The sequence below is a fragment of the Lipotes vexillifer genome, unplaced genomic scaffold, assembly GCF_000442215.2.
Source record: "Lipotes vexillifer unplaced genomic scaffold, Lipotes_vexillifer_v1.1 scaffold802, whole genome shotgun sequence".
In the NCBI taxonomy this organism is placed as follows: Eukaryota; Metazoa; Chordata; class Mammalia; order Artiodactyla; family Lipotidae; genus Lipotes; species Lipotes vexillifer.
This window is the reverse complement of record NW_006790237.1, coordinates 2,266,610-2,286,086: the sequence shown is the minus strand read 5'-3', so window position 1 is coordinate 2,286,086 and position 19,477 is coordinate 2,266,610. Positions and strand designations below refer to the sequence as shown.

At 57.9% G+C, this 19,477-nt stretch overlaps 2 protein-coding genes across 2 annotated transcripts in view; one reads left to right on the top strand and one right to left on the bottom strand.

The window, feature by feature from the left end:
- Positions 1 to 1,378: 1,378 nt before the first annotated feature.
- VSIG10L (V-set and immunoglobulin domain containing 10 like) lies at positions 1,379 to 13,202 on the top strand. Its single transcript, XM_007463459.1, is given in 13 exon segments — positions 1,379 to 1,418; positions 1,500 to 2,330; positions 2,738 to 3,031; positions 3,190 to 3,211; positions 3,213 to 3,472; positions 4,501 to 4,755; positions 5,182 to 5,457; positions 5,874 to 6,167; positions 8,657 to 8,770; positions 8,849 to 8,894; positions 8,896 to 9,001; positions 9,499 to 9,564; positions 13,128 to 13,202. Coding segments are annotated over 13 exon segments (2,679 nt in total).
- A 596-nt stretch (positions 13,203 to 13,798) lies between these two features.
- IGLON5 (IgLON family member 5) overlaps positions 13,799 to 19,477 on the bottom strand; it is a 29,224-nt gene continuing 23,545 nt past the window's right edge. The window contains exons 5-9 of the mRNA XM_007463458.1: positions 19,142 to 19,261; positions 15,679 to 15,813; positions 15,325 to 15,445; positions 14,585 to 14,739; positions 13,799 to 13,887 (exon numbers count right to left, since the gene is read on the bottom strand). Of these exons, the coding sequence (XP_007463520.1) occupies positions 13,799 to 13,887; positions 14,585 to 14,739; positions 15,325 to 15,445; positions 15,679 to 15,813; positions 19,142 to 19,261 (620 nt within the window). The remainder of the gene's footprint in view (positions 13,888 to 14,584; positions 14,740 to 15,324; positions 15,446 to 15,678; positions 15,814 to 19,141; positions 19,262 to 19,477) is intronic.

The following is a 19,477-nucleotide window of genomic DNA, read 5'->3' as shown; positions in this document are numbered from 1 at the left end:
AGGGAAAGCTTTCAGGAGGAGTGAGCAGCCTGACCACTGTGGACCAAGCTCTTCCCTCTGGCTGTGCAACCTCCAGCAGGTCCCTTGATGTCTCTGAGCCGTAGTATCCTTGTTTGTAAACACCCAGCTCAGAGTATTTGGAAGTGTTCAGCCTAATGCCCGGGAAGAATTTCGCACGGTTCCTGGACCACAGCAAATGGGTAATTATTATTTTGGTTCTTGATAAGGTGAGACTTGAAGGACAAGTTGTGGTTAAGCCAGGTTGGAGGGGGTGGGGGAGTGAGCCAGAGCTTTCAGGCAAAGGAAACTGTCCCCGGCCAAGGCTGGGAGGGGAGAGATGGCCTAAGAATGGCAGGGTGTTCAAAGAGGAAGTGCTGGAGGGGGAAAGGAGTGGGTGGGTCTAGACCATGCAGGGCCTGGAAGTTCTGATGAGGAACTTGGTTGTCTTCCAAGGCCAGGTGCTGGGGAGCCACAGGAGGGCTGTGAGGGATGAGGGGGCCACTCTGGGGGTAGAAAGACTCAAGGACCATCTGGGGGGCCGCGGACTGGAGGGAGGAGGCTAGGCAAGCAGACAGAAGTCAAGGCCTGCGCTGGGGTCTGGCTGGTAGAAAGAAAGGGATGGAGCAGAGAGATTCAGGGGGCAGGAGGGGTGGGATCCAGAGACTGACAGCAGTGAGGGGAAGGAGCAAGGGAGGAAGGCTCCCAGCATCCCTCTAGATGGTGGAGCCGCACTGGAGATGGAGAATGCAGGAGGGTGGAGTTAGAGGGAAGACTCTACGTTTAGTGGGACATGGGGCATGTTAAGACCTGGGGCTTGAGGAGACACAGTTCTGGCTCTCAGGAGAGAGAACTGGGTGGAAGATAACCACTTGAGACTCGGCCCTGAGGGCAACAGGGGACCATGGAGAGCAGAGGGGGAGCAGGGTCAGGCATGGGTATTTGAAGATGTAGGCAGGACAGAGTGGACCAGACACCGGGAGGCTGGGGTGGGGGGTGCCAGGAGGCTGGGGGGTGCTCTCTCAAAGGGCACCTGACCCTCCTCCAGGAATTCTTCCTGACTTCACCCCCCCACCCCGCTCCACAAGTTTGTTACTAAGTTTCCAGCTGGGACTCCAGTCTCACCATCGGCTCCCAGGGGGTGGGGAGTGCAGGGGTTACGCTGGGCCTTCCCTCAGACAGGACTAGCTGATGAGGACAAATGGGGTGGGGTGGGTGTCTCGGCCATACTATCTGGGTGGGGGATCCTGGCACCTCCCACTGGATCTGGCTCCCTTCCCCGCCCAGGAAGCTATCCGTCCTGTTGGACTCGTCTAGCCCGGGAGGAATGGGTGCAGGCCCTAGGTCTTGCCCCGGTTTCCTCGCGGGTGCAGCTGGCACCATGGGCACCTCACGGGCTCTGCTGTTCTTCCTGCTGCTGGGTAAGACCCCCACCCAGCCCCTTGCCCACCATTTCCCTTTTCTGCAGCCCAGCAACTCCCTCCCCTCCTTTTCCTCTGCAGCCTCGAGAGTAAGGGTCCTCGCCTTCAAAGCCTCTTCAGGAGTTCAGAGAACCAATCTCTCCTCGGACTCAGAAAGCTCTTCCCAGGGCCCGGGTTTGAAAGTTCCCTCCATCAAACCCCCCAGCTGGAAATTTCCAGATCAGTCTCCAGGTTCAAAAGCTGATATCCCTCATTCTGAATGGTCTCCTGAGGTGCTGAATTTGAAGGATGTGCCCGGGTCCTTCGAGTCTAGTGTTTCTGCTGAGAGCGAAAAGCTGAACCCGGACCCCTTCTCTGGAATCCCTGGTTCCAAAGTAGTTCCTCATACCTCGGGTTCTCAAGTTCCCGCCCCAAACCCGGAGGCTTCCTCCTCTGTTAAGACCCCAGCTTCCAACAGGCAAGTCCCCAATACTAACGTCTCTGTGGAGACCCCAGTTTCAAAATTCTCCCCTGAGGATGAGGATCTTAAATTCTCTGCCCAGAGCCTGGATTCCAAAGTTCCCTCAGAGGCCCCCTCGGGGTCAAGCTTATCCCGACAAGTGGGGGGCCCTCTTGCAGTGCTGGTGGGGACCACAATCCAGCTCCCTCTGCTTCCAGTTCCTGGCCTTGGTACCCCTTCCCCTCTGCTGGTTTGGCGCCAAGGTTCCAAGGTGCTGGCAGCTGGGGGCCTGGGACCAGGGGCCCCTCTGATCAGCCTGGACCCCACGTACCAAGACCGCCTACAACTTAACCAGACCCAAGGGAGTCTGGAACTCTCCGCTGCCCAGCTAGAGGATGCTGGGGTCTACACAGCTGAGGTCATCCGGGCCGGGATCTCCCGGCAGATTTGGGAGTTCATTGTGCGTGTATATGGTAAGTGGGCCCTGAGGTCCAGAGTGCTGGTTGCAGGGGCTGCTGCGGGCAGGTTACTGCTGTTCTGAGGATGTGTTTCCTGCCCCAGAGGAAGGGGTTCCTAGACAGGGGAGCGAGGACTTCTGGGCTGGAGGGAGGGAGAAGAGGAGCTGGGGGTCAAGACAGGCGGTCGAGGGAAGTTGGACCTGGGGACCAAGACTCCTGGGAGCACGGACTCCCGAAGTCCAGAGACGGGAGAGCTGGGGACTCAGACTCGTGCGTCTGTGAGAAGAGGACTCTTGGGGCTAAGAGGGCGCCTCGGCTGGGGCGAAGTCCTGGGTGTAAGAGGTGGAGGGGGCTGGGGCTCCCTGGACCTAAGGGACGAGGGGGCTGAGAACCGAGTCCTGAGTCCGATCCCCCTCTCCCAGAGCCCGTGTCCAACGTGTCGGTGAAGCCTGAGGCCCCGGAGACCGAGGAGGGGGCGGCGGAGCTCCGGCTGCGCTGTGTGGGGTGGAGGCCGGGTCGCGGGGAGCTGAGCTGGACCCAGGACGGGCGCGTCCTGGAGGCAGCGGACACTGCGGGAGTGGAGCCACCCCGGATCCGCGTAGAGGGCGACCAGCTGCTCATCGCGCGCCCTACGCGCAGCGACCACGCCCGGTACACCTGCCGCGTCCACAGCCCCTTCGGCCACGCGGAGGCCGCGACCAACGTCAGTGTTTTCTGTGAGTGCGGCAGCGCCTCCGGTCGGGGACAGGGATCTGAGGGCTCAGGCTCCTGGGGTCCCTAGGGTGGAGAGGGCTGGAGGTCCAGTCTCCGGAAATCCTGGAGGAGTCCCAGTTGACCCCGACTCTCGCGGTTCCGACCCCCTTCCTCCGCCCAGACGGCCCGGATATGCCGGTCATCAGTCTCCTCCGACCGCGACGCCGACCCCGCCCTCTTTGTCACCACGGGCAGCAACGTGACCCTGCGCTGCACCGCCGCCTCGCGGCCACCGGCCGACATCACATGGAGCCTGGCCGACCCGGCCGCGGCCGCGGTGCCCGCCGGCCCGCGCCTCCTTCTGCCCTCGGTCCGACCCGGCCACGGCGGCGCCTACGCCTGTCTCGCTGCGAACCCGCGCACCGGCCACCGCCGCCGCTCGCTGCTCAGACTCCTTGTGGCGGGTGAGAACGGCGGGGTGGATGGAGGGGCGGGGTCAGCAAGGAAAGGCGGAGATGCCCGGGAGAAGGGGCGGAACCAGCAAGGGGCTGGGATACCCGGGGGGGATGGGCGGGGGGAAAGAGCGTGGTGGGGCGTGGCCGGCAGGGAGGGGCGGAGATCCCAGTAGAAGGAACGGGGGGGATGCACAAGAGAAGGGGAGGAGCAAGGATGGCCAGGAGAGGGGGCAGGGCCAGCACTGAGAGGGCGGAGCTTCTTGGGGATGAAGGAGTAGTCAAGGAAAGGGACTAAGTTGCTTGGGCCAGTAAGTGGGATCAGCAGGAGAAAGAAGTTACCTGGGAAAGGGGGCAGAGTCACGCGAGAAAGGGGTGGAATCATTCTAGAAAGGGGCAGAGTCGTCTTAGAAAGGGGGCAGGGCCCACTAGGAATGGCAGGGATGTCCAGAAAAGGGGAGGGTTCAGTAGGAAGAGGCGACTCGTGGAGTAATCAAAGAGGGAGGCCAGGGCTTCCCTGGTGGCGCAGTGGTTGAGCGTCCGCCTGCCGATGCAGGGAACGCGGGTTCGTGCCCCGGTCCGGGAAGATCCCACATGCCGCGGAGCGACTGGGCCCGTGAGCCATGGCCTCTGAGCCTGCGTGTCCGGAGCCTGTGCTCCGCGACGGGAGAGGCCACAGCAGTGAGAGGCTCGCGTACCGGGGGAAAAAAAAAAAAAGAAAAAAAACGAGGGGGTCAAAGTAACCTGGTAGAAGGGGTGGAGCTAGAAGAAAGGTCGGGGTTACGATTGGAAGGACAGGGATCAGTGTGGGAGGATGAAGTTTCCTTCGGAAAGGGGGGCAGTCAGTGGGGCTGCGATTGCCCACTTAGCCCAGGAGTTGCCGGGGAAAGGGAGCGGGGTCTGCCAGAGAACGGGGCGGGGTCAGTGCCTACAGGGCTGGGCCAGGTGAAGAAGGGGTGGAGTGGACGAGCGAGAGGCGGGGCTAGAGGGGAGCTGGGAGAGAACTGACTGACCCCTTGAACTCGCCCTCCCCTCCACAGATCTGCCCCCCGGGTCCCCACAGTGCTCAGTCGAAGGGGTTCTTGGGGATCGCGTCCTCCGCTTCCGCTGCTCGTGGCCCGGCGGGGTCCCTGCCGCCTCCCTGCAGTTCCAGGGTCTCCCCAAAGGCGTCCAGGCGGGACCGGTGTCCTCGGTGCTCCTGGAGGCTGTCCCCGCCCACCCCCGGCTCAGCGGCGTCCCCGTCACCTGCCTTGCTCGCCACATGATGACCACGCGCACCTGCACTGTCACCCCGGGTGAGAGCTTCTTTCCTGTTTCCCGAGGAGGAGGGGCTATTTCTTTGCTCCTTTAGAACTTGAGAAAAGGGGACTTCCTAACTACAGGAAGAGAGATTTCCTCTATCTTTAACCCTACAGAAGGTCGGAGGTTTTCCCTATACCTCAAGCAGGGGCGGGGCCAAAATTTCTTTCCTGGACCCAGGAAGAGGGCTGACACTTTCCCACGTGTTCAGAGCAATACATGGTTGAGAATAATGTGAGTTTCCCAGGCCAGGAGCTGGCCTGTCTTAAGTACTTCCTAAGTCCTTGTTAAGGAAATCAGATGAATGAACGAGGGAGTGAGGGAAAGGGCAGATCTTCCCCTTTTGGCTAAGGTGCCCTATTAGATTCACCAAAGGGCACAGGACTTGTTCTCTTTCTTGATTGGGTTTCTTCCACCCACAGAGGCCCCTCGAGAGGTGCTGTTGCATCCGATGGTCAAGGAGACACGGTCAGGGAAGGTGGAGGTGGCGCTGCAGGCCTCTGGCTGTGCCCCCCCTTCTCGAGCATCTTGGTCCCGGGAAGGGCGGACCCTGGCCTCCAGAGGCGGGCGCCTGCGGCTCAGCCAGGATGGGCTGAGGCTCCTGATCAGCAACTTCAGCCTGAACTGGGACTTGGGAAATTACTCCGTTCTGTGCAGTGGGGCGCTGGGTGCTGGGGCCGACGAGATCACCCTCACTGGTGAGCCCCATCCTTTCCCGGAACCCAGGTCCTCCAGCCCTCTCTTCTCTCACGCCCAGGAGACTGGGATTCCAGCCTGTTCCTCCCTCAGACCAAGGAGTCCAGGCCCTCAGTTCCCTCCTCCCTCGGACACAGAAATCTTGGTCCCCGGCCTCCGCCGACCCCAGACCCTAGAACTCCCACCCCCAGATCCCTGACCCATCAGGGAATCCTGGACCCCAGTCACTTTTTCCATGAAACCCTCAGACCCAAGAGTCTGGGCCCCCAGTCCCTTCCTTTCTCAGACCCAGGAGTTGGGGTCTCCAGACCCTCTGCGCCTGGGACCTAGGAGTCCAGGCCCGTGGCCCCCTTTCCTCTCCCTGCTAAGACCCATGAATCCAACCCCCACCTTGATTCCACCCCCGCCCCCTCCCCAGGACCTTCTATCTCCTCATGGAGGCTGCAGAGCACCCGGGATGCAGCAGTGCTGACTTGGGATGTGGAGCGAGGGGCCCTGATTAGCAGTTTCCAGATCCAGGCACAGGAGAGTCCTGACCTGAGCAGAGCCACCGCGTCCAAGGACTGGATCTCCCTGCTCACCCTCGGACCTCGGGATCGCTCAGCTGTGGTGCCCCTCCTTCCTCAGAAGCCCCAGGTCTGGGTCTTTCGTATCGTGCCCACGCTGGGGCTCCAGCCAGGGACCCCATCCGAAAGCCAGGTCTACCGTGCCGGTGAGTTGGAGCCGCTGGGCTTCGTCCTGGGCTGAGAAGCCCTTCTCCTGGGCTTCCTCCTGTCAGTCTGTTTTGTTGGATCTTCCTTCTTTCTCTGTGTTAGTTTCCTGGGGTTGCTGTAATAAGGTACCATGAACTGTGTGGCTGGAAACAACAGAAATGTTGTTTCCTGCCCACTGTCCTAACTCTGGAGGCCAGGAGTCTGAAATCAGGGTGTCTGCAGGGCCATGCTTTTCTCCGAGACTCTGCGTAGACTTCTTGCTTGCCTCCTCCTAGCTTCTGATGGTGACGGGCAATCCTTGGCACCACTCCAGTCTCTGCCCTCAGCTTCCCACAGCCTCCTCCTCCCTGTGTGTGCCTCTTCTTTTTTTTAAATATAAATTTATTTATTTATTTGTTTTTATTTTTGGCTGTATTGGGTCTTCATTGTGGTGCACGGGCTTCTCATTGCGGTGGCTTCTCTTGTTGCGGAGCACGGGCTCTAGGCGCGTGGGCTTCAGTAGTTGTGGCGCACGGGCTTAGCTGCTCCGCGTCATGTGGGATCTTCCTGGCCCAGGGCTTGAACCCGTGTCCTCTGCATTGGCAGGCGGATTCTTAACCACTGTGCCACCAGGGAAGCCCCGCCTCTGTATTCTTGTAAGGACACAAGTCATATCAGATTAGGGACCACCCTCATGATCTCATCTCGACTTGATTGGTTGAATTGTGTCTCTCCCCAAAGATACTGTAGTCCCCTTTTATCCTCGGTTTTGATTTCTGAGGTTTCAGTTACCAGGGGTCAACCGTGGTCTGAAAATATTAAATGGAAAATTTCAGCAATAGGCGATTCATAAGTTTTAAATTGCGTGCCTGAGTAGCGTGATGAAATCTCACGCTGGCCCCCTCCATCCCACCTGAGATGTGAATCACACCTTTGTCCGGAGTATTCTGCCTGTTTGAAACTGTCTCAGTTATCAGCTCAACTGTCATGCTATGTCAGTGCTTTCGTTCAGGTAACCCTTATTTTAGTAATGGCCCCAAAGCGCAAGAGTAGAGATGCTGGAAAAAGCGTAGAATACACAGGGTTTTGTACTGTCCGTGGTTTCAGGCCTCCACTGAGGGTCTTGGAATGTATCCCCTGAAGATAAGGGCAGGGGGAACTACTGTATACTGACGTCCTGACCCTCAGTACCTGTGAACGTGACCTTCTTTGGAAAAGAAGTCTCTGCATATTATCTTGATTACATCTGCAAAGACTCTATTTCCAAAGAAGGTCACATTCACAGGTACTGAGGGTTAGGATATCACTGTATCTTTTTTGGGGAGACATAATTCAACCAGCAACACTCCCCAACTTCTAAATATTGGATGTGTCAGTCCTCAGCCCTCTTCGCCACCTATGTTTCTCCCCAGTGTGGCCTGTCCACCCTCATCACCTTAAATATCATTAATACTCAGATGACTCTCAAATGTCTGATCTCCAGCCCAGACCTCTGAACTCCAGACTTGAAAAGCCACCTCCCTACTTGACATCTTCACTTTGGATGTCCAGCTGGCATTTCAGACTTTACATGTCCAAAATAGATCTCTTGAGGTTTTTTTTTCTCCCAAACTACACCCTCCCCCCAACCCCCCACCAACTCTCCAGTCTTGCCATCCTGGGACAGGGCACCACCCACGTGCTGACATCACCTCCAACATCCCAAATACCATCAGGGTCCCATCACTTCCTTCTGAAATGCTTTCCCAATCCATCCACTTCTTTCCATTACACTCTGGTCAGACACCACCATCCTCTCTTGCCTGGACTGCAGCAGCCATTTACCTGGTCTCCATATGCCCCCTCTTGCCCTCTTACAATCCATTCTCCAGGTAGAAGCCGAAGTTATGCAAATCCGATCACGTTGTTGCTGCCTTGCTTAAAAGCCTTTCGTGCCTAGGCTTTGGCCCCTGTTAATCCCTCTAACTTCATCCTTGACCTCTTCCATCTTCATTCTGTGTCCTCCACCCACAGTTCTCACTGAACGCAGAAAACTCTTTCCTACCTCTGAGTCTTTGCATGTTCTGTTCCCTGTGCTTGGAACACCCTTCCCCCTGTTTAGCATGCCCGGCTCCTTATTCCCCAGGTCTCTGCTCAAATGTTCCTCAAGGACCTTCCTTCACGCACTTTTCTAAATGTCACCTCCCCTTCCATTATTTCTATCATAGCCCATTTATTTTTTCTTCTGAGCACAATCTGAAATTATGTTATTTATTTGCACATTCGTTTCTGATTTCCCTCCTAAAATTAACCCTCACGATAGCAGGGATCTTGTTTTGCTCACCAGTGGACCTTCACCACCTGGCAGAATGCCAGGCACACCACATTCACTAAGGAAATGTTAAGTGAATTGAGAGTGCCGGGGTCCCAGATTCCTGGGTTCTGACGGGGGGCTGAGGCAGGGGGCTCAGGAAACGGGTCCAGATTTGGCCCCTGCTCTCCTTATCCTCCTTCTCTTGGTCTCTTCCAGGCCCCATCCTGGGCCCCGGGGCCATTGCTGGCATCGTCCTGGGCTCCTTACTGGGCCTGGCACTCCTGGCAGCACTTCTCATCCTGTGTATCTGCTATCTGTGCCACTTTCAAGGTGAGTGAGTGACCAAGTGGTAGGTTCCCTACAAAGAGTCCCATTGGTTTCTATTTCTCTTCCTCCTCTCTTTCCCAGGAGAGACTCCTAACAGAAAGAAGCATACTCCCAGTTTGACCCCTGTATTCACCCTAGGAAAAGAAGATGCAGAGCGTGACCCCAGAGCAGACCCCACAGCCTCTGCCCCTCGAAGTTCCTCCGGAGGACCCTAGCCCAACCAGGGCCCACCCAGTGAGTGTGGGTGCCCCAGTGTCCTGGAATGGGGGTGGAACTTTTTGTGTTTTAGTCAGGCAGAGGAGATGGTTTGAATTCTCTTCCTCCCGCTTTTCTTATTGGTTTACAAAATTGGTAGATTTTCCCTGTCTTTTTTTTTTTTTAATATATATAAAAGTTGGACAGGACTTCCCACCCAATTTTTATATATATTAAAAGAAGTGCGAAATTCCAATTCCCCCCCAAATGAAGGAAAACGCCTTCATTCTTTTCCATAAAAATTGGCAAAACTTCCATTTTCTCTCCGAAGTGGGATAGAACATCTTCTTCCCCATAAAATTTGGGTTGTTGCATGTCTTATCTCTCCCAAGGGTGGCTAGACATTTTTTCCTCCTTGCAAGCGGAGGGAACTCAGCTAATTTTGGAATGGTGCGAGCTGGCTCTAGAAAAGGGTGAGTTATGTCACGTCCAGGGTAACCCCTGAAGTTGTCCCCCATCCCTCCCTTCTCTTCCAGGCCTCTGGTCCCAGCACAGTCAACTTTCCACGTGGGGACCCCAAGATTGCTCGGGCAGCCACGCAGGTGTGACCAGGGCTAGTGGCCTGCTCTGCGCAGGACTTTTGGGGCGGGACTTCCTGTTTCACCCCAGCAGCAGTAGGGGACCTCCTGTCCTGCTGTGACTGAAGGTTGGACCCGTAAAGTGGGACTTCCTGTCTCCCTCTCTCAGCGCAGAAGACTCGCCTTGTATTTGTGCAGCTAAGGAGATGGGACTCCCGGGCTAGGAGAGACTCCTGCTGACCTAACACTGTGGCTTGTACAACCTTCAACAGTCGAGGATCTGTGGCCAACGGGCAGGGCTTACTGTGCTGCCCCGAGCTGGAGAGGGCGCCCTGCCTCCATTCTCTAGAAAGGTCTTCCTATATCACCGTTTGCCTGCTTCAGGCCACGCTCCATCCAGCTCCCAGCGTCTTCATCTTAGATCAGGTCGCGTTCCTCTTCCCTTTAAGCCCTTCTGTGGCTGCCCATTGCCCTTCAGATGTTGTCCAAACTCCTCATCATGACCTTCAAAGTCTTGTGGTTTGGCTTCTGGCAGCCTCTCTGACCTTCCCTTCCAGAAGTTTCACCCCTGCTTCTCTCCACCATACTTAAGTTTGCCTCCAGGCCTTTGCTCCCAGAGTGTACTGTGCCTGGAGCAGCATTCTTTGTGTCATTCATTTTTTTGGCGGTACGCGGGCCTCTCACTGTTGTGGCCTCTCCCGTTGCGGAGCACAGGCTCCGGACGCGCAGGCTCAGCGGCCATGGCTCACGGGCCCAGCCGCTCCGCGGCACGTGGGATCATCCCGGACCGGGGCACGAACCCGTGTCCCCTGCATCGGCAGGCGGACTCGCAACCACCGCGCCACCAGGGAAGCCCTATGTCATTCAGTGGGATCTTCCCAGACCAGGGAACGAACCCGTGTTCCCTACATCGGCAGGCGGACTCGCAACCACCGCGCCACCAGGGAAGCCCTATGTCATTCATTTTTCAAGTGTAAAGGTAACCGTTACCATCTTAGAGGACCCTTCCCTAACCCATGACCCTAACATGCCTCAGTCATGGGTTTAGGTCCCAGAGGCCCTGAACCACCTGCTCCTCGTATTTAAACACATAACTATTTGTTTAGCCTCTGACCCCCTCTTAACTGGGAGCTCCACGAAGGTGGAGACCGTGTCATTATCCTCAGCACTTAACACAGACTTTGGTACACAGCAGGCCGTCCATATTTGTTGACTGATCAAATATTTGGGGCCAGTGAAGGACTGGGCTTGCTGCTACCATCCCCAGCAGGATGCCTTCCTTTTCCACCTGGGTTTCTCATTGGAAATTTAAGGAGTGCATCAGTGAAGATTCTTTTTGCTCTACGTAACAAAGTAAATGATAGCAAGAGATGGAGGTAGGTGGTTTCAGGCTGACTCAGCAGCTTAGTGACCCCATCAAGTACCTGGGCTCTTTGTGTCCTTCTGCTCTGCCACCCTCAGTGGGTCAGCATATTGTCTCACGTAGCGAGGTGGCTGCTGCAGCTCACGTCTTCACACAATTGTATCTGACGACAAAAGGAAGGGAGCAGCGTTCCTCTCCTCTCATGAGTGGGAGAAAAAATTTCCTGGAAGCCTAACAGTAAACTTCCCTTATGTCTCATTGAACAAAAACTGGCCACATCACTGCAAGGGAGGCTGGGAAACCAAATATCTCAGCCTGTATCGTGGGAGGTGGGCAAAGAGGGAAGTGGCAACAACTAAAGTATAGGCGACCAGCATCTGTCTCAAGGAAGGAAAGGATTCTGGTTAAAGATTGGGGCGGAAGAGGCCTTTCGGAAATACAGTCCTTGGATCTTTTTAAAAAGGTGGTGGCTGGGGTCCTGGATACCTGGACTCTCTACATCTATATCAGCTAGAATTTTCATTTCCTTTTTTTTTTTTTTTTTTTTTTTTTAAATTTTATTTATTTTTTGCGGTATGCGGGCCTCTCACTGTTGTGGCCTCTCCCGTTGCGGAGCACAGGCTCTAGACGCGCAGGCTCAGCGGCCATGGCTCACGGGCCCAGCAGCTCCGCAGCATGTGGGATCCTCCCGGACCAGGGCATGAACCCGTGTCCTCTGCATCGGCAGGCGGACTCTCAACCACTGCACCACCAGGGAAGCCCCTCATTTCCTTTTTAATCACTAGAAACAGAAAACCTAACACGAGTTGGCTTAAACATACATGGGACGTCATTGCTTATGTCAGGGAATGTGGGCATCAGATACGTTTTGACCCACTTGCTCCAGTGATGTCATATGGACCCAGTTTCTCTAGACCTTCCACTCTGCATTCCATAGTGTTTCTATCATTCTCAGGCTACACGTGTTGTCTACCCCACCGTGGCTATCCCCATAGACCCAGGATCTCTCCATGCGATGGAGAAAAGGAACCCTGCAGATCCAGACTTCACGCCATGGAGCCACGTGATTCCGCAGAAGAGCATCTCTTAGGAAATCCACACAGCTCTGGTGTTCACTCTCTCATTAGTCTGGCTGGGTCACGTGCCCACCTCTGAACCGGTCACAGTGGGAAACGGGCTATGCTGAGTGGCTTAAGCCAATCGTGCCACCTCTGCAAATGGGTCAGTTCCAAATCTACTAAAGAGAAAAGGGAGGGCAGAAATGCTGCTGGGGAGGCACCACCCATGACCACAACTCTCTGCCCTCCACTCACCCATATCCTTAATGACATTGACACCTGCAGGCGGAGACTTTGGAAAAAGGCGTTTATTGGTGTGGTGGTCTCAACACTCCCCATGACTTGGAACACACGGCCCCCAGGGCCCCCCGCCCCCCTTGCACCCCTCCCCCTGCCCGCCCTGTCCCCCGGAACCTTGGAAATGGAAGACAATGTGGGATGGGGCCCACGCCCCCGTCTGAGGTACAGTCACTGCCCCTTGCCCCTCTGCCTCTGCTCTGCCCTCTCTCCCCCTCCCAAGCTCTGGGTGGTGTAGTTCACGGTGGGTGTTTATAGAGGGTCTCCCGGGAGTTGGAGCTGGTGACTAGGCATCTTGGTCTGGGCTCAGGATGTCTGTGTGATGCCTCTCTCTCCCCCACCTTGTGTGATGTGGTGTGCCAGGGCGGGGTGTTCCTACAATCGGAGCTGAAGTTACAGCCTCAGAGCCCCTTCCTGATAACAGTTGCCCATCCTGGGGGGGGATACTACAGCTGGTCACCAGCTACAGGACAGCTGGAGCCGGGAGGCTATTGCTGGTCACAGTCGCTGGTGTGTGTGTGTGTGTGTGTGTGTGTCTGTCTGTCTGAGTGTGTGTGAGGGTGGTCAGGTCAGCCTTTAGGAGGTTCAGCCGGTGGAGAGGCCAGGGAGTGGTAGCCCAGCAAGCCCACACCTGTGGGCCGGCTGCAGGGGGGCAGAAAGCAGCTGGTTGGCGCTGCAGGTGGTCGAGGGGAGTGGGGGCAGGGCAGGGCAAAGCACTGAGACACACAGGTGACAACAGGCACCAGCCTGACATTTGGATGGAAGCACCGATTGGCCCAGGAGGGGGCCAGAAAGTCCAGGGTGGGGAGGAACAGGAAAAGTGGGAAGGTCTCAGGCCGCTGAGCCAGTGATGGGGCCTCTGGCTCCAGGCAGCTGGCCGGCTGACAGCAGGGAGGCCCAGAGCCAAGATGGAGATCGTGCACCTGCTCACAGAGGCTGAGTGACAGCTTGACAGACAAGCGTGATGGCCCTGCCCACTCCCAACCTGCCCAGGAGACAGCCTTTCAACAGGGTGGGGAGCGGGTGGTGTGAATGCATATATTGGCAAAGCAGGGAGCCTGGAAAACCTCTCCTCACAGCTTCCGGCACGAAGCCCCCATACCTACCTCTAGCCAGAGGTGAGAGACAGCAAGGTTGGGGGCAGTGGATGTGCGGGGTGTCAAGGAGGGAAGAGGGCTGAGCTCCCTTTCCCACCCATTCATACACACACACACACACACACACACATGCACGTGCAGGCTCACGCTCACACCCACTACACACACGCGATCCAGTTGACAGCCTGAGCTAAGAGAGGGGTGTGGGGTGGCCGGGGATGGGTCACAATCGGAAAGGTGAACAGTGGCGAGAATGGCTGTAGAAAGATGCATAATTTTGCGTTATCCCTCACAGTGATGGGTTCTGTAAAGATCTTTCCTTCTCTTCCTTTTCCTCTTAGAGCTCCTCTGCCCCCTCGAGACCCGCGGCGCTTGTTCCCCCTTCTCCTCTTGCTCTCGGCCTCAGACCGCCCGCGGGGGGACTCCAGGGCACTGGGTTCTTCCTACATCCTCCACCACAGCCAGCCCAGGGCAGAGAGGAGGGTCAGAGGCCCTGGGGGCCTCGGGGCCGAGTTCTCCAGGGATCCTGGGCCTGGGGAAAGAGAGAGGGTCAGGGGTGGAGGCCCAGAGTGGAGAGACCCCATGTGTGTCTCTGCTCTGAGGGTGTTGTCTGAGGATACCTCCTGGGGACCTTTCTGGCCTTTCACTCAGTGTGCCTGTCCTCTGACTGTTTTAGTCTAAGCATCTGGCTGATCACTGTCTTCTCCACCTACAAAGCTCTCCCCACAGATCTTGGCAGGGCTGTCTTCTCCCGACCACTCAGGTCTCAGTTCAAATGTCACCCCCTCCAGGAAGCTTTCTCTGATGAGCTTATCCAATGCTACCATCCCCACTTCTATTATTTGTTTTCTTCGTAGCCCTTATTGAAATGCAAAATTATGTTTTTGCTTATTTATGTGTGTATTTGTTAGCTTTTCATTTTACTTATGTGTCTACTTGTTTGTTGCTTTTCTACTGCTGCTAGACCGTAAGCTGTGCAAGTCCCTAGACCTTGGCTCTTTTGTGCATTGCTGTGTCCCGAGCACCCAATGCCTGGCCCTTAGTGGGCGCCCAATGAATATGTCTGTAGAACGGATCGGTTTCTTGCTCAGTCGAGGGTGCGTCTCTTTCCTGAGTTCGGGGACAGTCTGGGGGCGGCCCGGCATCTCCACCTCTCCGGCCCCGCCCATTCAGCCCCGGCCCCACCCACGCCGCTCCGGCCCCGCCCCTCCTGCCGCTCAGGGACGCACGCAGGAGCCGCATGGAGGCGCTGGACATTCCCAGCCGGTTGGCTGCGCGACACGTGTAGTTGCCGTAATGCCGGGCGCTCACGTTGGCGAAGAGAAGCATCGAGCGGGTGCGCTCCGTCTGCACCTTCAGGCCCTCGGCCGTGCCACTGCTCAGCCTGCCGGGGATCCGGGTCAGGGACCAGGCCGCAGGACCCCGGCCCGGGGGCCCTCTCCAGGCGGAAGGCCCAGCCCCCTGCCTGTCAGGCTCCCGGATTCCCTGGAGACCCTACATTCTGTCCCCTACCCCAGCGACCCCTAGCCTCGGGATCTAGCGCCCCATGGATCTCGGGCCACTCCCACCGACGCCCCTCTCCAGGCAGCCTAGCCCCTCAGGGACACTGGACTCTCTCAGTGTGCACCTCCGACCACTGGGGGCACCCAGGCCCCGCTAGACCCCAGATCTAATGGTCCTCTAACCCTAAAACTTCTCTGCCAGATCCTCAGTATCGACCCCCACCCCAGACCTTCCTGAAGAGCCGGAGGAGACCAGGCTCCAGCATTCATCATCCTGGGACCCAAATTTCCAGGAAGCCACCACAGTTTCCCTGGGGCTCAGAGGACCCCAACACCTAGAAGCTGGACCCTCAAGTTCTCAGGAGCCAGTACTCTACTCCCTCTGCCCCCCTCCCCGCGGTGCCAAGGACCAAGGACCCCACCACCGCCACCATCACCACCGCGGCCGGCCCCAGTGCCGTCCTCACAGTCTGTCATCCTTGTACCACTGGAAATCCGCGGGGGGCACCGCCATAGCTTCGCAGCGCAGGAGGGCGGCCCGGCCCACGGCTGTGCGGGCGCTGGTCACGTCTGTGATGGTCGGAGGATCTGGTGAGGGACCAGGATCAGCGAATTCTCCTAGCCGTGTGGGGACGTAGGGGTCCCACTCCCAGCCGGCTCCTCTCTCCTTACCAGGAGTCCAGGTCTCCAGCATCCCCCACCCCCACCCCCGCAAGACTCCTTCCTCGCGCAGACTCACCCCCTTCCTCCTCCCTCACACCCTTCATCCCCAGGGACCCAGGACCCGCCCCGCTTTCGTGCCCAGTGCCAGGGGGGCTCACAGTTGACTGTGACCAGCACGCGGCGGCTGTCAGGTGCAGAGTTAACTCCGTTGTGAGTCACGCACTCGTATTCCCCGGCCTGGCCCCGCTGGATGTCGTAAATCTCAAGGATCTCGCCTTCCGAGGTGAAGCCATCTGTGGTGGGAGGGGAGGGGAGGGAGCGGGGCCAGACACAAACACTTAACACGGGACAACACGGGCACAACACGGACACACATCAGCGGGGCAGACAGCGCAGGGCCTGGAGTGCCCGGGTCAGTGGGAGTGGGGAGGGGCTTGCCGGGATCTCCTGCTAGGGGTGGGGCAGAGAATGAGAATCTGGGGCTTAGTAACTAGAACCCAGTGGGGAGGGTCCTAGAATTGGGGGCGTTCAGGGGATACAGTGATCTGGGAGTCCATAACTCAGATCATGTGGCTCACAGGACCCAGTGGGGAGGACCCTAGGGTCTTGGGGCTCAGAAAGATCCAGAAAATACAGACCCAGTGGGGGAGGATCCAGAGTTCTGGGATCTAGCCCTTGGGGCCCAAGGAATCAGGATCTGGTGACTGGGATCAGCAATCCAGATATCTGGGGTCTCATGACAGAGCCCTGGCTCAGAAGACCCTTTGGGACTCAGAGCATCCAGGGATCCAGAAACTCGAGACCAGGACTGTGGGGCTCAGATGAACCACTAGGGGAGGATCCAAGGATCTGAGACCTAGTTATTGGGTTCTGGGGTCCCAAGGGATCTACTGATTGGCACAATTGGTCTCCAAAGACCCAGTGAGTGAGGATCTAGGGATCTGGGAAATGGTAGTAGAGATCTAGGTAAAAGGGGAGTGGGTGATGTCTGGGACCTGGAATGTCCCTTTCAGGCCCCTTGGCATTCTGTTTGGGGGCAGCCGTGGTTCTTAGCCCTAGCACTGGAATCACTTGAAGGGCTTGTTCAGACAGACTGTGGTGGTGATGTGGGGAGGGGTGGTTCTGACTCATTAACTCTGGGGTGGGCCAAAGAATGTGCATTTCTGTCAAGTTTCCAGGTGATGCCAATGCTGCCAGTCTGGGGACCACACTCTGAGAACCACTGGCCTAAGGCATCGGGCAGAGATGTAGTGATGTGAGCAGACGGGAACGTGGGCCAGGGCCGTGGCTGTAACCTGGCTCTGGCCATCTAGTGGTAGGGGTCTGAGTCCAGGAGAATCCTGTGAGCTGCGGGGAAAGAGACTGAGGCTACCGGGGTCGGGGATGTGGGGCAAGTGGTAGGGGTCTGAGTCCAGGAGAATCCTGTGAGCTGCGGGGAAAGAGACTGAGGCTACCGGGGTCGGGGATGTGGGGCAAGTGGTAGGGGTCTGAGTCCAGGAGAATCCTGTGAGCTGCGGGGAAAGAGACTGAGGCTACCGGGGTCGGGGATGTGGGGCAAGTGGTAGGGGTCTGAGTCCAGGAGAATCCTGTGAGCTGCGGGGAAAGAGACTGAGGCTACCGGGGTCGGGGATGTGGGGCAAGTGGTAGGGGTCTGAGTCCAGGAGAATCCTGTGAGCTGCGGGGAAAGAGACTGAGGCTACCGGGGTCGGGGATGTGGGGCAAGTGGTAGGGGTCTGAGTCCAGGAGAATCCTGTGAGCTGCGGGGAAAGAGACTGAGGCTACCGGGGTCGGGGATGTGGGGCAAGTGGTAGGGGTCTGAGTCCAGGAGAATCCTGTGAGCTGCGGGGAAAGAGACTGAGGCTACCGGGGTCGGGGATGTGGGGCAAGTGGTAGGGGTCTGAGTCCAGGAGAATCCTGTGAGCTGCGGGGAAAGAGACTGAGGCTACCGGGGTCGGGGATGTGGGGCAAGTGGTAGGGGTCTGAGTCCAGGAGAATCCTGTGAGCTGCGGGGAAAGAGACTGAGGCTACCGGGGTCGGGGATGTGGGGCAAGTGGTAGGGGTCTGAGTCCAGGAGAATCCTGTGAGCTGCGGGGAAAGAGACTGAGGCTACCGGGGTCGGGGATGTGGGGCAAGTGGTAGGGGTCTGAGTCCAGGAGAATCCTGTGAGCTGCGGGGAAAGAGACTGAGGCTACCGGGGTCGGGGATGTGGGGCAAGTGGTAGGGGTCTGAGTCCAGGAGAATCCTGTGAGCTGCGGGGAAAGAGACTGAGGCTACCGGGGTCGGGGATGTGGGGCAAGTGGTAGGGGTCTGAGTCCAGGAGAATCCTGTGAGCTGCGGGGAAAGAGACTGAGGCTACCGGGGTCGGGGATGTGGGGCAAGTGGTAGGGGTCTGAGTCCAGGAGAATCCTGTGAGCTGCGGGGAAAGAGACTGAGGCTACCGGGGTCGGGGATGTGGGGCAAGTGGTAGGGGTCTGAGTCCAGGAGAATCCTGTGAGCTGCGGGGAAAGAGACTGAGGCTACCGGGGTCGGGGATGTGGGGCAAGTGGTAGGGGTCTGAGTCCAGGAGAATCCTGTGAGCTGCGGGGAAAGAGACTGAGGCTACCGGGGTCGGGGATGTGGGGCAAGTGGTAGGGGTCTGAGTCCAGGAGAATCCTGTGAGCTGCGGGGAAAGAGACTGAGGCTACCGGGGTCGGGGATGTGGGGCAAGTGGTAGGGGTCTGAGTCCAGGAGAATCCTGTGAGCTGCGGGGAAAGAGACTGAGGCTACCGGGGTCGGGGATGTGGGGCAAGTGGTAGGGGTCTGAGTCCAGGAGAATCCTGTGAGCTGCGGGGAAAGAGACTGAGGCTACCGGGGTCGGGGATGTGGGGCAAGTGGTAGGGGTCTGAGTCCAGGAGAATCCTGTGAGCTGCGGGGAAAGAGACTGAGGCTACCGGGGTCGGGGATGTGGGGCAAGTGGTAGGGGTCTGAGTCCAGGAGAATCCTGTGAGCTGCGGGGAAAGAGACTGAGGCTACCGGGGTCGGGGATGTGGGGCAAGTGGTAGGGGTCTGAGTCCAGGAGAATCCTGTGAGCTGCGGGGAAAGAGACTGAGGCTACCGGGGTCGGGGATGTGGGGCAAGTGGTAGGGGTCTGAGTCCAGGAGAATCCTGTGAGCTGCGGGGAAAGAGACTGAGGCTACCGGGGTCGGGGATGTGGGGCAAGTGGTAGGGGTCTGAGTCCAGGAGAATCCTGTGAGCTGCGGGGAAAGAGACTGAGGCTACCGGGGTCGGGGATGTGGGGCAAGTGGTAGGGGTCTGAGTCCAGGAGAATCCTGTGAGCTGCGGGGAAAGAGACTGAGGCTACCGGGGTCGGGGATGTGGGGCAAGTTGGGATGTAGGAGGTGATTTGGAGGAAACAGCCCAGGCCTGGGATGGCAAGTGGGGAAGGCTCTAAGGCTCTGGGGTCTTCCAGTGAAATAACAGGACCAGGGTAGGAGGGGGAAATCCAGTCATCACAAGGGTTCCGGGGGAATCAAAGGAGGGGGGTAACGGGAGATTCTGGGTATCTAGCTAGGGATATGGGGAATTGAGGGGCCCAGACTGCGGAGTGGGGGAAGGGGCTTTCGGCCGGGGTGGGGTCCTCACCTCGGAGCTGCCTCCAGGTGACCGTGGGCTCCGGCCGCCCCACGGCCAGACAGAGAAGGTTCACATTGCTCCCCTCGTTCACAGTCACGGGCGAAGAGATATTCACGATGCGGGCGGGGACTGCAGGCCGGAGGGAAGGTCAGTGAGAGGCCAGAGGTAGGCTCCCAAGACCCAGGATCCAGGCCTGGCCCCTCCTCCTTCAGACCAGGATCCAGGCCCCCAGCCCCTCCCCCCTCAGACCCAGGAGTCCAGGCCCCCGGTCCTTCCCCCCTCAGACCCAGGTGTCCAGACCCCGGCCCCTCCCCCCCCAGCCCCCGGATCCCGGCCCCCCCCCCC